Below are 13,424 nucleotides of genomic sequence, written 5' to 3' on the forward strand. Positions count from 1 at the left end.
ATCCTTGGCATGAAGCTGTCACAGTTTTCACTAATACGGAGATGTCGAAGTGAAAAAGCTACTGCACAATATGCAGGAGGTGTCACAATAACTCAGCTGCTATATTGTTCTCTTTAAAAATAAATACCACAACAGCCCAGCCCGCATTGCTGGAGTTATGACGTGCGGGGTTTTATTTTTAATCAGAAAATGTACTGATTTTTAAAGACAGACGCAGAGCAGCATCTGAAATTGATGAAAGCTCCCTGTGTGCTCACACACTCCAACCATATTCCTGCCTGTTATTCTCCGGCTGGCTTCCAAGGGCCTGATCCTGCCTCAGTTCGGGCACGTCTGTGTGTGGCTTGCAAGAGGCCCCATGGTTAGCAAAGTCCTTCCAGCAATAAAGTCTGTGGCTAAATTCCCCACCTCCCTGCTCTCCATGGGGATGCCATCGATCCCCCCGGGACACGATCCGCGGGATCTGCTCCTCAGGCAGCAGGTTTAGGACCAAAGTTTGCATCCAGAGCAGAATTTTCCATTGTTTGGAGATGGGAGGCTTGCTGGGGCCCGGTGCTGGTGAACTCCTTGCTGTTGCCTCACACTCAGCAAAGACAGCACCAAAGCATCGCGAACCTGTTCCCAGCATCGCCAGCACGGTTTGAATCCTGTGGTCTCACAACGGGTTTAAGAACCTGTAAGAAGCTGGAGCAGCGGCTTCATTAAGAGCGAAGCTTCCCCTTCCCTCCAACACCATGCCAGAAAGACACAATGCCAGGAGCCACGAGAATTATCAGCCCGGGGCAGGCGAGAGCTGCAACGGGCACAACACCTGACCTGGCCCAGCCATCCCGCTGTGGGGGCCTGGGTCTGCCTGGCAAGCCCCACCAGGCCCCCATGGGGCTGCCCGTGCCCCCCACACCCTCGCCACAGTCAGCCATGACCTGGGCTCCTGCCCAGCATCGGTGCAAGGGAACGGGGAGCAAGGCCCCACAGGCTGCTGCCCCAGGGGAGCTGGGGCATGGGGAGGGGGTGCAGGGAGAGGGCACCAGTGGGGAGGGGGCACCAGTGGGGAAAGGCCCAGGATGGCCTCGGGACCACCATGCCTGGCAGTGGACCAGGGGGAGCCGAGTGGCTGCACCAGACCCAGCCCAGGACCCCCGTTTGGCTCCCATGCCACCCGCAGCCCCCCAGCCCCCAGCCAGCCCGTGGGGACACAGCCCCCATGCCAGGCCAGGGCCAGGACCCCCAGCCCGTAGCCCCCAGCCCACACTACTGGGAACCACAGCCCCCAGCACCTGTCCTGCAGCCCCCAGCCAGCCCTGGCTGGGACCCGCAGCCCCCAGCCCACTGCCCGCAACCAGCCCACCGCCTGCAGCCCGCAGCCCCCCGCCCACAGCCAGGCCCTGGCCCCCAGCCAGCCGAGGCCGGGACCCACAGCCCGCAGCCCCCCGCCCGCAGCCAGCCCGGGCCGGGCCCGGGGACACAGCCCCGACACGAGGCCAGGGCCATGACCCCCAGCCTATAGCCCCCAGCCCACACTACCGGGAGCCACGGCCCCCAGCCCCCATCCCACAGCCCCCAGCCAGCATGGACAGGGACCAATAGCCCCCAGCCCCCAGCCCCCCACCCACCGCCAGCCCGGGCTGGGCCTGGAGACACAGCCCCCATGCCAGGCCAGGGCCAGGACCCACAGCCCGTAGCCCCCAGCCCCCAGTACCGGGACCAACGGCCCCCAGCCCACCACCCGCAGCCCCCGGCCCGCAGCCAGCCCACAGCCCGCAGCCAGCCCGGGCCAGGACCCCCAGCCCGCAGCCCCCTGCCCGCATCCAGCCCGGGCCGCGACCCGCAGCCCACAGCCCGCAGCCAGCCCGGGCCGGGCCGGGGCCCACGGACGGCGGGGCCGCGCGGCGGGGGCGGGGACCGGCGGGGGCGGGGGCGGCCGTGGGCCCGCCCGGCCCGGGGAGGCGGCGGCGGCAGGTGGTGCCGAGCAGCCGCAGGACGGAGCCGGAGCCGCAGCCGCCATTAGACAATAGGCGCCGGCGGCGGGGCGGCGGGAGCGGCGCGGGGCGAGCGGCGCGGCCGGGGCGGGGCGGCCGCGGCGGCCGGGCCCGGCGCGGACAAAGGCGGCGGCGGCGCGGGGAGCCGCGGCGGGCGCGGGGGCGGGCGGCGGCAGCAGCAGCGGGCCGCTGCGTGCGGGGGCCGAGCCGCAGCCTGACATGATGTTTCCACAAAGCCGGCACTCGGTACGGCGCGGCCGGGGCCGGGGCGGCGGCGGCGGCGGGGCCGCGGGGCGGGGCCGGGCACCGGAGGGGGGGGCGGCGGGGGCCGCCCGGGCTCCCTGTGGCGGGGCCGAGGTGACCGAGCGCCACCCGCCGCCGGCAGCGAGAGGGGCGGGGGGGAGGGGAGAGGCCGCTCCCCCGCGGTCGGGCACGGCGCCGGCGGGGCCGCCACAGCCGGGGCCGGAGGCAGCGCCCGGGGAAGGGCCCGGGCGGCGGCGGCCCCGCGGGTGACCTTGGGCGCGTCCCGGGCCTGAGCGCGCCGGGCCCCGGCGGCGCCGCTGCCGGGGCTGAGCCGGGCGGCGGGACGGGACGGGGCGGGCAGGCCGCCTGTCCCGGCGCCCAGCGCTGTCTCCTGTTGTTCAAGGGCTCCTCTCACCTGCCGCAGCAGCTGAAGTTCACGACCTCCGACTCCTGCGACCGCATCAAGGACGAGTTCCAGCTCCTGCAGGCCCAGTACCACAGGTACGTGCCACTGGGCCCGGCGCTGCCCCGCGGGCGCTGCACGGCGGCGCCGGGATCGCCCCGGTTCTTCCCGCATCGCTGCTTGGCTGCGCGGACCGGCAGGAGCACCGAGGGGGACATGGGTCCCCCGCTTGGGTCACCTTCGGTGGGCGCAGGGCCGGGGGTCAACCGTGCCGTCGAGGGGAGCCCCCAGGTCCTTCCCCCGCACACCCCTCAGCCAGGGCCCTGTCGGGGCTTGCCAGGCCTCCCACCGGGAGTCCTCCCTCGGTTCTCCTCGCTGGCTGCCATTCCTGGCCGGCAAATGCTGCAGGGAGCACTTAAATGCAAAAGCTTCCGCTGTTCTTGCGGGGGGGTTGTGGAAACGCTGCTGACCCGAGAGCTGGCCACTGATGATCTGTTGCTTTGTGTATGTCAGTGGCAGAAATAAACGTGAGCTCTTGGGTTCGATGGACGGGGTGATGCACGGTGCCATGAGCCACAGGGTGCTGGCGTGCGCCTTGGCACCGGGTGCCGTGGCTTCCCCAGCCGCCTTCCCCCTGGCCCAGGCTCTGCTGGGCTGCAGGCCTGTGGCACGGTCCTTCTGGCAGGAGCAGGCGGCAAAGCTGCTGAGAAATGGCCATTTTCCTGGTGTCCCCATGTCTCTGGGCACTGCTGGCAAGGGAGTAGGGGAGCCCCAGAGCTGTGCCCGCTGGTGGGGAGGCTATCCCCCCACCCCACTCCACCCCCTTGGACTTCATCTGCTGGAGAAGAAGCAGGTTTTGTGTAGGTGAAGCTGTTTCTTGTTTGAAACATAAAACCGCAGCACATGCTGGCTGCAGTTGCTCGGCTGGTGAGCTGGAGTCTCATAAAACACTGGGAGCAGCGGCACTTTCTCTGAAGGGTGTGAAGAACCTAGGGGAGAGAAAAAAAATCCTTTCTTCTGCAGGGATGTGCTGCACTTGGGCCTACCCCCCCACCATCCCGAAATGCTTTTGGTTTTGAAGTTGTTTTGGAGCATCTTTTTGCCCGTGCCAGAAGCTGTCTTCAGCTGCCAGCCATCAGTTGAGGAAAAGCAAATGCCTCCCTGGGCAGCCACCTCTGCTTCTGCCCAGCTTTCTGCTGCCCGCCAAAAGGATTTCCCCGGGGGAGTTTGGTGTCCAGCTGGCGGGTAGCCTTGTGCCCCAACGTGTGTTGGTGGGACTCCTACTCCCACCTTCGCTGCTGGCTCTGCCACAGTTGCCGCCGTGCCAGTGCAGCGTGGCCCAGGAGCCTGGATGGTGGCGTCCAAGACGGCAGCCTGGCCAGGATGGGGCCCGTGCAGGAAGCAGCTGCTCTGTGGCGATCAACTCTCTCACCTCCTGTTTGTGGTTTTCTTACTGTTTTCTGGCTTTTCAGCTTGAAGTTGGAATGTGACAAACTAGCCAGTGAGAAATCGGAGATGCAGCGTCACTACGTCATGGTAAGGACCAGCCCCGGCAGCCGAGGGTGCGTGGGTGGCGTCGGTGGGGACTGCAGCGGCGAGCAGGTGCCTGTGCCTGGGTTTTGCCTGGCAGGGAGCCTTCGCCCGGGGCAGCAGCAGGTCTTTAGGCAGGGCTGGCATCACCTCTTCTGAAAACGGGGCTGGCTCTCTTGTATTTTTTTGTTGCCTGCATGCAGTGGGTTGTTGAAATGTGGGGAAGTAACAGGAAATTTTTGGGCGTGGAGAACTGATGGGCCCAGTGGCTGACGGCATGATGGGTGGTGATGGGGTCCTTGCTCCTGCTGCTGGCTGCCTGCCTGACCTTACTCGCTGTGCCCCGAGGGAAGCAACAGCTCTTACGCACCCGAGAAGGAACTGCAAGGTGCTGGTGTGCAGGTGTCTGGGAGCTCTGGGAGAGTCGTGCCTGCTGAAAGACAAAGTGGTGCTCTAAGTCCTGAAGCTGGGGGATCCCACAAGCCTGGTGGGAGTTGGAAGCAGAAACTGGCTGCTGTGTGAGAGCTAAACCCTCTGCCCCTTCTTGTGAGCCCGGCAGCCTTGCGGAGCCACGGTGCTGAGTGCTAGCATGTCTCACTGGTGCGTGTGTGTCCCAGCACAAAGTGTGTGAATCCCTGGGCAGCGCCTGGTGAAGGCACAAGACGTCGTGCTGTGCACGGGCAGCAGGCTTAGCCGTAACTCTAAATTTAGAGAAATCTGCCGGGGAAACAGCCATGGTTTTGTAGGCAGGGGGACAGTTTGCCTGCCAGGTAACACCTCTGTCTTCCCACAAGTGGAAGAGCCCTGGTGGCAGAGGGGAGGGATGCCAGGCAGGGCTGTGACCTGTCCCTTTCCTATCAAGGAGTTAACGGGCGGTTGTGATAATGTCCATGAAGATGAGCTGGTGCCGGCTTGCCAGCTGCTGCACCTGCCCTGGGAGGAAGCGATAAGATGCAGAAATGAATACGGCAGCTCTTCAGAGCAGAGTTAGGACGTTATAAACCAGAAATAAGGGGGCTGGCCCCTCCATCCTCCTGCACTGCCTGTGTGTCCAGGCTCCAGGGCTGTAGGGAGCGAGACGTGCTTGGGGCTGGGGACAAGGAGAAGAGGTCACAGCTTTCCTTCTATATTAATGGAGAAGTGTGCCCCATTCTCACTGATAAATGACTGCTTCCTGGCCTTCCAGCCGGCATGAAGACTCTCATCTCCAGGTGTGGCTGAGATAGAGATATTTATTCCCCCCCCCGCTTAATGCTGACAGTCACCAGAATTGATTCACGTTGCCATCAGCGGGGCGGCGGCAGAGGGGAAGGGCTATCGCTTGTTGTGCGGCACTCGAGGCTTTGCAGGCACAGCAGCTCCTGCCTCATCTGCGTGGCTGAGCTGGAGTCGTGCAGAGCTGCTGTCGTTCCCCACCACAGCGAGTCATGGGAAGCAAAGAGGAGGGTTTCTGTGAATGTGCAAAGCTGCTACAGCTGCTCTGATTTCTGAATAAGTCACAATTAGCAGCTTGGGGGTCGGGCTCCTGCTTCCTGCTCAGTCTTCAGAATGCAAAGAAGCCTCAAGAGCCAGCAGCGGTGTTAGAGCAGACTGAGATCATGCCGATACCAAGCTGGGTGCTTCTCGAACTTGTGGCGTTGGTACCAAAATGCCAGTGATCTTCTCCTTGAATTTAAATGAGCATGGGCATGGATTTTTCTTTCCCTTTGGAAGAATCACGATTGCAGCCTGTGAGCTGCAAGAGGAGATTTCTAAACTCTCAAAATCAGCCTTAAAGCAGCTTCTTCCAGGGGTCAGGAATTAGCTTTTCCTGCCAATAGATTGCTCTGTAGCTGCCTGTTGCTGCTGTGCAGGGGTTTTCTGGGTGGGTTTTTTTGTGGATTTCGGTGGTTTTTTTCCACATAACTTCTTCCCAAACAGCTGGAGTTGTGTGCAGCTGGATGTTACTTGCCAGATGAAGCCCAGTTGTGATCTCTACCATTTGCTGCTGAAGCAGCCATGTGGGCTTTAGGACGTTGGCCAGACAAAGCTTGCAGAGTCAGTCTGCCTCTCTTTTTGGCTGTGGATATGAAATTCTTTGGAGCCCCGAGCGTTCTTCCAGGTTTGAAGCAGCATTGCTCAGTCACTCCCAGGTCTCCGTCTGCAACAGCATGAGGCTGGAGCAGGGTGGGCAGGGGGTGCCGGGGCTCAGTGCTTCTGCCTTAGACCCGGCGGGGGTCTCTTGTCTGTGTTTGCCTCCTGCTGGTTTTGTTTCCTAGGCCTGGCCTCTTCTCTCCTTCCATCCTTGCCCAGCCTTTGTAGAAGACCTTGCTAGGAAAGCAGCAGCTCCCAGTACTGCTGTATTGGACCTGCTTTACCCGGTGGAGACTTGACTTACAGTTTCTTTTGTTCTTTTCTCTCCCACTCTGCAGTATTACGAGATGTCCTATGGGCTGAATATTGAAATGCACAAACAGGTAGGGGGAAGGCGTTTCCAAGTGCTCTAATTCCTAGGGAGGGTGGGTTGCCTGCCGTGCTTTGCCCTCTGTCACTTCAGTGGTATTTCAGGAACTAGAAATGCCATGAGCCTGTAAAATGTCAGAGCTGCATTCGAAATGCAGGGACCCCCCCCCCTCCTCTCAGGATTGCGGTGCTGGACTGTGGACACGCTCCAGTTCTCCCCAGGGCCTGAGCAGGTATTTCAGCACCAGACAAGACAGTGCAGGCAGGGTCTGGAGCTGCAGCTCAGGGGTGGTCAGCAGACAAAACCAGGGTGGAGGGCAGAAGAAGACCCCCGGTCCCTCCCACCCTCCTCCCAGGCCTCGGGTGGGCTCCTGGCCCTGCCGCCTTCCCTGGTGCCTGGGAGGGCTTGTGATCACCCCGACATGGAAAACTCCTCTGGCTCCCCCCAGGCTCTTGCTGCAGCTGGCCCGAGAGCACTTCTGGGCTGCGATTAGGTAAGATGACGGCAGACCCCCCTAAGAAAGCCTCCTTGCGATGGAGACTGTGCTGTAGCCTGGATAAGTTTCTTCATTACCCTCGCTGGTGGTTAAGTTGTTAATTATCCCCAGTGGCTAATTACCTGTGCTGTTAACAACATGAACCTCCTTTGAGCCCGACTCTGTCTGGCTTCAGCTTCCAGTCACAAAGTCACCTGTGTGGCATGGCTTAGTTATAAGCCTCTTAGCACGGTTCTGCTCCCCATAAAGGCACTCAATGCCCCCGATCCCATCGCCCTCGTTGGTAAGCCCACAAAACCGGCTTCCCCGGGAAAACCTGCATCTTGGTAAAGGATCTGAGCCACAAATCCTTCCTGCTGTCCTGTGAACGGTCTCCCAGCCTGGTCCGCTCCCCTGTGGTGCTGGCAGGGCCCCCTCGGCTGCTTTCAGTGTCTCTAAACCCTTTGGCTCTGTATTTCTTTTTTGATTCCATTGGAAAGTAACTTGCAGAAAGCTGGTAGCTTTACTCTTACCCAGGAGGAAAGCATTTAACACCCCAAAATTTGCCACCTGCTTGTATAAGGCTAGTGAAGAAGCTGCCAGGTCCCTGTGGTCTCCCTGGTTAGCCCCTGGTCTGCACCGGGGCTGCTCCCTTTGGGGAGGGGGAGGCTGAGCTGGTGTCTGGGGCAGAGCAGGGGTCTCGAGGCAGCACTGTCCGCGTGACAGGTGTCATTCAACACATCCCCACCTGGGTCTGTAATAAGCTTCCTCTCTGGTTGCTTCCAATTTATTAAATGAGTATCAGAGTCCTGGAGAGGGAAGAGAATAGTGGAAACTTGCCCTTTTCAGCAGCATTGATCCATGTAACTGTCAGGAGGGGCCTTGCAGGTAAGGTGACACACCCCACCACCCCCCCAGCACTGCAGCAGCTTGCTGGGGGGAGTGTGTTTTTCTTTGGGCTATGTGGGGCCTTGGGCCCTGCCTGGGGAGGGGCAAGGGGGAGCAGCCTGTGCTGGGGGGGAGGGGGTGGGGCAGCCGGTGCTGGGGGGGGGCAGTCCTGAGCTGCCTGATGCCTTTCCTCTCCGTTCTCCCCACCTTCTAGGCTGAAATAGTCAAGAGGCTAAATGGGATTTGTGCACAGGTTCTACCCTACCTTTCACAAGAGGTAAGTCCCTGGCTTGGGGGGGGGGGGAGGGGGGAGCGGTGGCACTGCAGCCCCCCGGGTGGGCAGCTCCATGCCCCAGCCTGTGCCTGCTGCGGGGGCGAGCCCTTCCAGACAGGTTTGGTTCGAGAAGCCCGTGGGGCACTCTGTGGTGGCTGGTGTGTCCATCTGTCCCCTTCGCTGGGGGCTGGGGGCAAAGGTGGGCTCTGCCCTGCCCTGCCCTTCCTGGGATCCCTGAGTTGTTGGCCACTTCTGCATGGGCAGTGGGAGCTCTGGGGGGCTAACTGGGGAGGAGGGTGTTTAAAAAAAAAAAAAAAAATATCTCCATATGGCTCCTCCTTGAGATCTGGTTCCTCTGCCTCGTTAATTAATGCAACTGATGGACTCCTCCCACTCCCCAGAGAAATTAATTGGGAGGGCTTGGGAGCTGCTGCCTGAGGCAGGAGGAAGATGAAGCACCTCTAGTGCCGTATCTGTCCATCTCCCACACAGTCCTGCAGAGACTCTCGTCGTGGCTGGGTTTTGGTCAGGACTAGCTGTGGGATGGAGGTGGTGGTTCCCAGTTTGGGTTAGCTGTGGGGTCAGGGGACGGGCTGTGTTTTTCCCACCCACCTGTTCTCGGGGAAAACAAAGTGCCTTGCTGATCAGATCAGAGCTGCCTAATAACAAAGCCACAACTAAACCTCCTGCATCTTTATGCAATCCCTTCCCCCTCCCCAACCTTGTCCTGCTGCCAAGATGGAAAGAAAAATCCACTTGCTGAGGTGCAGTGGACAGGCCTGGTGTTCGGAGACCTTGTGCTCTCAGAGGAGCAAGTACGGTTGTCCTTTTACTTTATTTAAAGTACACGATACAGCTGGTTTTCCTGCCTGTGTTCGGAGCAGCTGTGCTGGGCTCTTCCACAGCAATGTCTTCCAGCAGCCGCAGTTGGGACCTGGGATGTGTCCCAAGGAGCCAGGAGCTTCCCAAGAGCTTCTGATTTCAGGGCTTGTTTTGTTTGTTAGGGGGTCTGGGTGGGAGAGGGGAGGCAGGTGAGGGGCACTGCCCACCTTGGAGCCCTTCTGGGCTTCTCAGATCCACCTTGGAGCCCTTCACCGCGCCCTGTGCAGAGCAGGACAAGGATGGGAGTGAGAGGGGACCCGCTTAACCCTGCGGTGAGGAACTGGAGTGGGACAAGTGTGCCTCTTTCTTTGCTCCTCGCTACCGTGAGCCTTGGTGGTGTAAGGTCCTGGTCACAAATGAAGCATGTGCAGGTGTCCGCAGCTGTGGGGTTAACCAACCTGCCTGTGCCCTGCCACCTCAGCATGCCTGTGGGACCCAGCAGGGCCGGGTCTCTAATCTCCATCCCTGTGATACTGGAAATGACCCTGATTTCCTCTGTTCTCTCTGCGCCAGCATCAGCAGCAAGTCCTGGGAGCCATTGAACGAGCCAAGCAGGTTACAGCGCCAGAACTGAACTCCATCATCCGTGTACGTGATGTATATTTAGTTCGGGTTTGGAGGGAGTGGAATCCATGCCTTTGGCCTTTGAGACAGAGCTGGGCAGGGGAGCCGTGACCTGGGGACGTGCCCCCCGTGCTGGGAGCAGGCTGCTCCGCATGCAGTGCTGCAGCCCTGCTGGGGTGAGGCTGGCTTTGTCCAGATTTGTTACGATGTGAGCAGGGGTTTGCAGGGGGCTACGGATTCCTGCCCTGTCCCAGCAGGGTGCAGGGAGAGGAGCTTTGGGTTTGAGCAGGAACAGCAGCAGCCTCTTGACATGAAAACACCATCTGTTCTTGGTCAAGGTCGGGAGGGCTTTAACCGCATCCTTGGAGCATGCAAGAGTCTGAGGCCAGATGTCCTGTGGGCTAGGGGCTGTGTGTTGTGCTGGGGACGTGCTGTTGAGTCTTCTCTTGAGGCTATTGCAGCCCAAGGACTCTGGAATCTCTTCCCCCCTCCCCCCTTTTTCCCTCCCCTGCTGCTCGCCAAGGCCGTAGTGCTCTCCGGGACCCTGAAGTCTCTGGTTTAAGCTTGGCTGCTGGCACAGGCTGGGCAAGCCAGACCCTTGGGTTGGGGTCCAAGTGCCCTCAAAATGACAATATCCCTCTCCTGTGTTCCTGTCTGTCCATCATTCTCTACAGCAGCAGCTTCAAGCTCACCAGCTGTCGCAGCTCCAAGCCCTCGCTCTGCCTCTGACTCCGCTCCCGGTGGGTCTCCAGCCCCCATCCCTCCCCGCTGTCAGTGCCGGCACCGGGCTGCTTTCGCTCTCAGCCTTGGGCTCTCAGGCTCACCTCTCCAAGGAGGACAAGAATGGCCATGACGGGGATGCCCACCAAGATGACGACGGGGAGAAATCAGATTAGAGTGAATGGGGGGCCGGGGGGAGGGGACTGTCGGGAAGGGGGGGGGGGGCGGGGGGGGCGGGTTAATGCAAGATGCAGTATCTCTCTCTAGTTGCTGCGCAGCAGAATCGCAGAGGCTTGTGTTTGGTGGCAGCTTGCCAGGCCTTTTCCCACGGGTAGCAGCGTCTGGGGGATGCCCCCACCGCCATCCCTGCGGCCGGGCTGCTCCGCAGCAATGCAAGCGCCATAGCAGTGCCCGTGTGGCCGATCGTGCTCTCCCTGTGCCCAGCCTGGCTTCCCTGTCCCCGCTCCCGCTCCATCAGAGAGCCAAGCCAGAGCTGGCTTGGGCTGCTCTGGGGCCACTTGCCCCCCGGCTGTCCCAGCTCCTCGGTGCCATGTGGCTCCCTCCGCCTGCCGCTCCCCCCCTTGGTATTTAAAGATGCCCCGTGATCCTAACAGTTTCTGCACAACTCCCTGCTGGGATCCCTGCCCTGAAACCATCTCGTCCTCCCTCCCTGTGCGCTCTTGATCTCATTGCATCGCCCTGGCCCCGGCTCTGTCCTCCCCGCGCCCCTCCTGCACTAATACCAGGCCGGCACCTTGCTGTTCTGCATGTATCTGTTCTGTACCAGTCCTGCGGCACCGCGGCAGTAAGACATGCTCCGGCGCCGGGGCTTCGGGGGGCTCGGGCAGCTGGGCAGGGGGGCAGGCAAACCAAGAGCCTCTCTTGGTCCTCCCCATCCCTGCGCCCCTGCCCCTGTGTAGAGGATACAGCAGCTTTCTCTGTTCTTATCTCCGTGCGCTAGCGTGTCTTCTAAAAAAACAAAAATGGAACAAAAAAAAAAAAGAATAAAATTAAATAATAATCTGGTGTTTGTATATAGTCCTTTAGAAAGATCTTGTTTTGCTTTTTGTGTTTAATCACTTGACCTATAATAAGAGGAACTGAAAATGCTGTATCAAGGACGTACAAGCTGTGCCTTTCAAATAAAGAAATAAGAAGGTTGATTAAAGCCGTGACTTGCTGCCTGCTTTCTTGCCACCTTTGAGATGACTTTAAACTACTTCCCTCCCTCTCCTGCCCCTCAGATAGGGCAACTGGTGGGGGAGAAGGGGTAGCTTTGCTGGCTAACATTTGGGCCCTGCATCAGTTTCCCCATGTGCTGGCATGGCTCCCTGCCGGCTGTGGGAGAGCTGCCCTCCCTCCTCCCGGTGAGCGTGTCCTGGGTCTGCCCTTCCTGGGGTCCCCTCCTCTCTGGGAGGCAGGAGGAGGGGGGTTAATGTTGATACCCCTGGTTCTGGCTTCTCTCCTGCTCTCACCTTCTGTGGCTGCTGGCAGCGTGAGGACTATCTGCTGCCCACGCCGGGATGCCAGGCATCCCACAGGCATCCCTGAAAAGCTGGGTGCCCACACCGGAGCTCTGAGCTCTGGCTGGAGTCTGCGGGAACCAAGGCATGGCCAAAATAAACCGGAGAGCGAGGTGAAAGTGGGCGCTGGCAAAGGGACCAGGGAGCTCTGCAGATGAAAAGCCAGGAGGTCTGGAGCAAAGTGCCACCAAGGGCTATCGGCTCCCCCGCTGGAGCCTGAGCGGGGTGGCATTTGGTGGCACACAGGGATGGTCCCTGTGGGTGCTGCCGGGCTCTTCCACATGTGCATAATTCATTTTCCTGTGGGGGCAGAGGATAAGCCGTTTCTGTGGCGCTCAGCCCCTCTGAAAAATCTGGCCTGTGTTGCCCTGGGGCTGAGATTGCTGTAATGGAATTGGCTCTCGATAATTAGAGCTGTCCTCTGGCTTCAGAGCCTGCTCTGCCCTGATAACATCTTCCCCTCTGTATCTCCCAGGCCAGCTGGAGTGGGGAAATTTCCTTCCCTCAGGAAGGCAGCTGTGTTGCAGGGGATCTCCGTGCCTGCAGCTGCCCATCAAGGTCGGAGGACTGTGGTGGCACAACTAGGGGCCCTGGTGAAAGCCCAAAGGGGAGCACTGGCCGCTGTGCCTCTGTCCTGCCGGTGCTGGGCACACATCAGGCGAGCGTCCGAGGGTGGGATGGGATGGGTTTCTCTGAACCAGCTCAGGCCTGGGACCAGCTCTGGCTCCAGACCCACTTTGGGCTGGGGCCACGTCTGCTGTAGCGGGTCCAGGGTGGGAGAGGCTTGAGGAAGGTGCCGGGTGCTGCATGTGCAGCCGGGGGAGCTGCATCCCCGCTTGGCCCCTGCCCCGCGGCTCCCGGCAGGTTCCTTCTGGCATGGGGCAGCCAGCAGCATCCCCAGCAGCATCCCCAGCAGCGAGGGGATGGAGGGGCTGGCACGCAGCTTGGTCTCATGTCCCACCATCCCGGGAGTGCCAGCCAGGCCTGGTACCACCAGCTTTGGATGGGTTACAGAACCTGCAGACAATGCGAGGGCTTGACAATGCTGCCGTTATCTGCACATGAGCCGGGGTGGCTGGGGCAGGGCTCCCAGCACAGGCTTGCAAGGGACTGGGGGGGTCTGCAGAGGAGCACAGCTCTGGTGGTGGTCTCTGACCTCTGGCTGCTGGCTGGGACTCTGCAGGGCTGCCTGGGGGTCTCAGCCCCGGCCCCTGCCAAACCAGGTGTCCTGTGCAGGGCCAGATGCTCCCAGTGCAGCCAGTGCTCTGGGAAGCCACCACAGGGGCAGAGCCAGGGCACAGAGCCCATGGCGAGTGCAGAGCTGCTGCTGTGGGGCAGAGGCTGGCCTGGCCTCAGCACCCTGGGCGACCTGAGCACCAGGCACCCAGCTCCAATGCCTGCTCCGGCACTGTGCAGGGGCTCCCGGTCAGGAGGTGGCTGAAACACCGCTGGTGCCTGCAGCATGACCCGGGGTCTCGGCCTCGCTGACACTGAGCAAGC

At 60.9% G+C, this 13,424-nt stretch overlaps 1 protein-coding gene across 3 annotated transcripts; it reads left to right on the forward strand.

Annotated features, from left to right (window-relative positions):
* The first annotated feature begins 1,999 nt into the window (after positions 1-1,999).
* On the forward strand, positions 2,000-11,569 carry TLE5 (TLE family member 5, transcriptional modulator). Of its 3 annotated transcripts, none has more exons than XM_056337498.1 (7): positions 2,000-2,225; positions 2,626-2,723; positions 4,098-4,161; positions 6,567-6,611; positions 8,176-8,238; positions 9,631-9,705; positions 10,359-11,569. In XM_056337498.1, exons 1-7 carry the CDS (start codon positions 2,199-2,201, stop codon positions 10,575-10,577), a joined length of 591 nt encoding a protein of 196 aa, XP_056193473.1. In that variant the 5' UTR covers positions 2,000-2,198; the 3' UTR covers positions 10,578-11,569. The 3 variants fall into 3 exon arrangements, with proteins under 3 accessions (XP_056193473.1, XP_056193474.1, XP_056193472.1); XM_056337499.1 differs by having other exon boundaries at positions 2,029-2,225; positions 2,647-2,723; positions 10,356-11,569; XM_056337497.1 differs by having other exon boundaries at positions 2,045-2,225; positions 10,356-11,569.
* Positions 11,570-13,424: the final 1,855 nt, after the last annotated feature.

Source organism: Falco biarmicus, chromosome 4, assembly GCF_023638135.1.
Source record: "Falco biarmicus isolate bFalBia1 chromosome 4, bFalBia1.pri, whole genome shotgun sequence".
Classification (NCBI taxonomy): domain Eukaryota; kingdom Metazoa; phylum Chordata; class Aves; order Falconiformes; family Falconidae; genus Falco; species Falco biarmicus.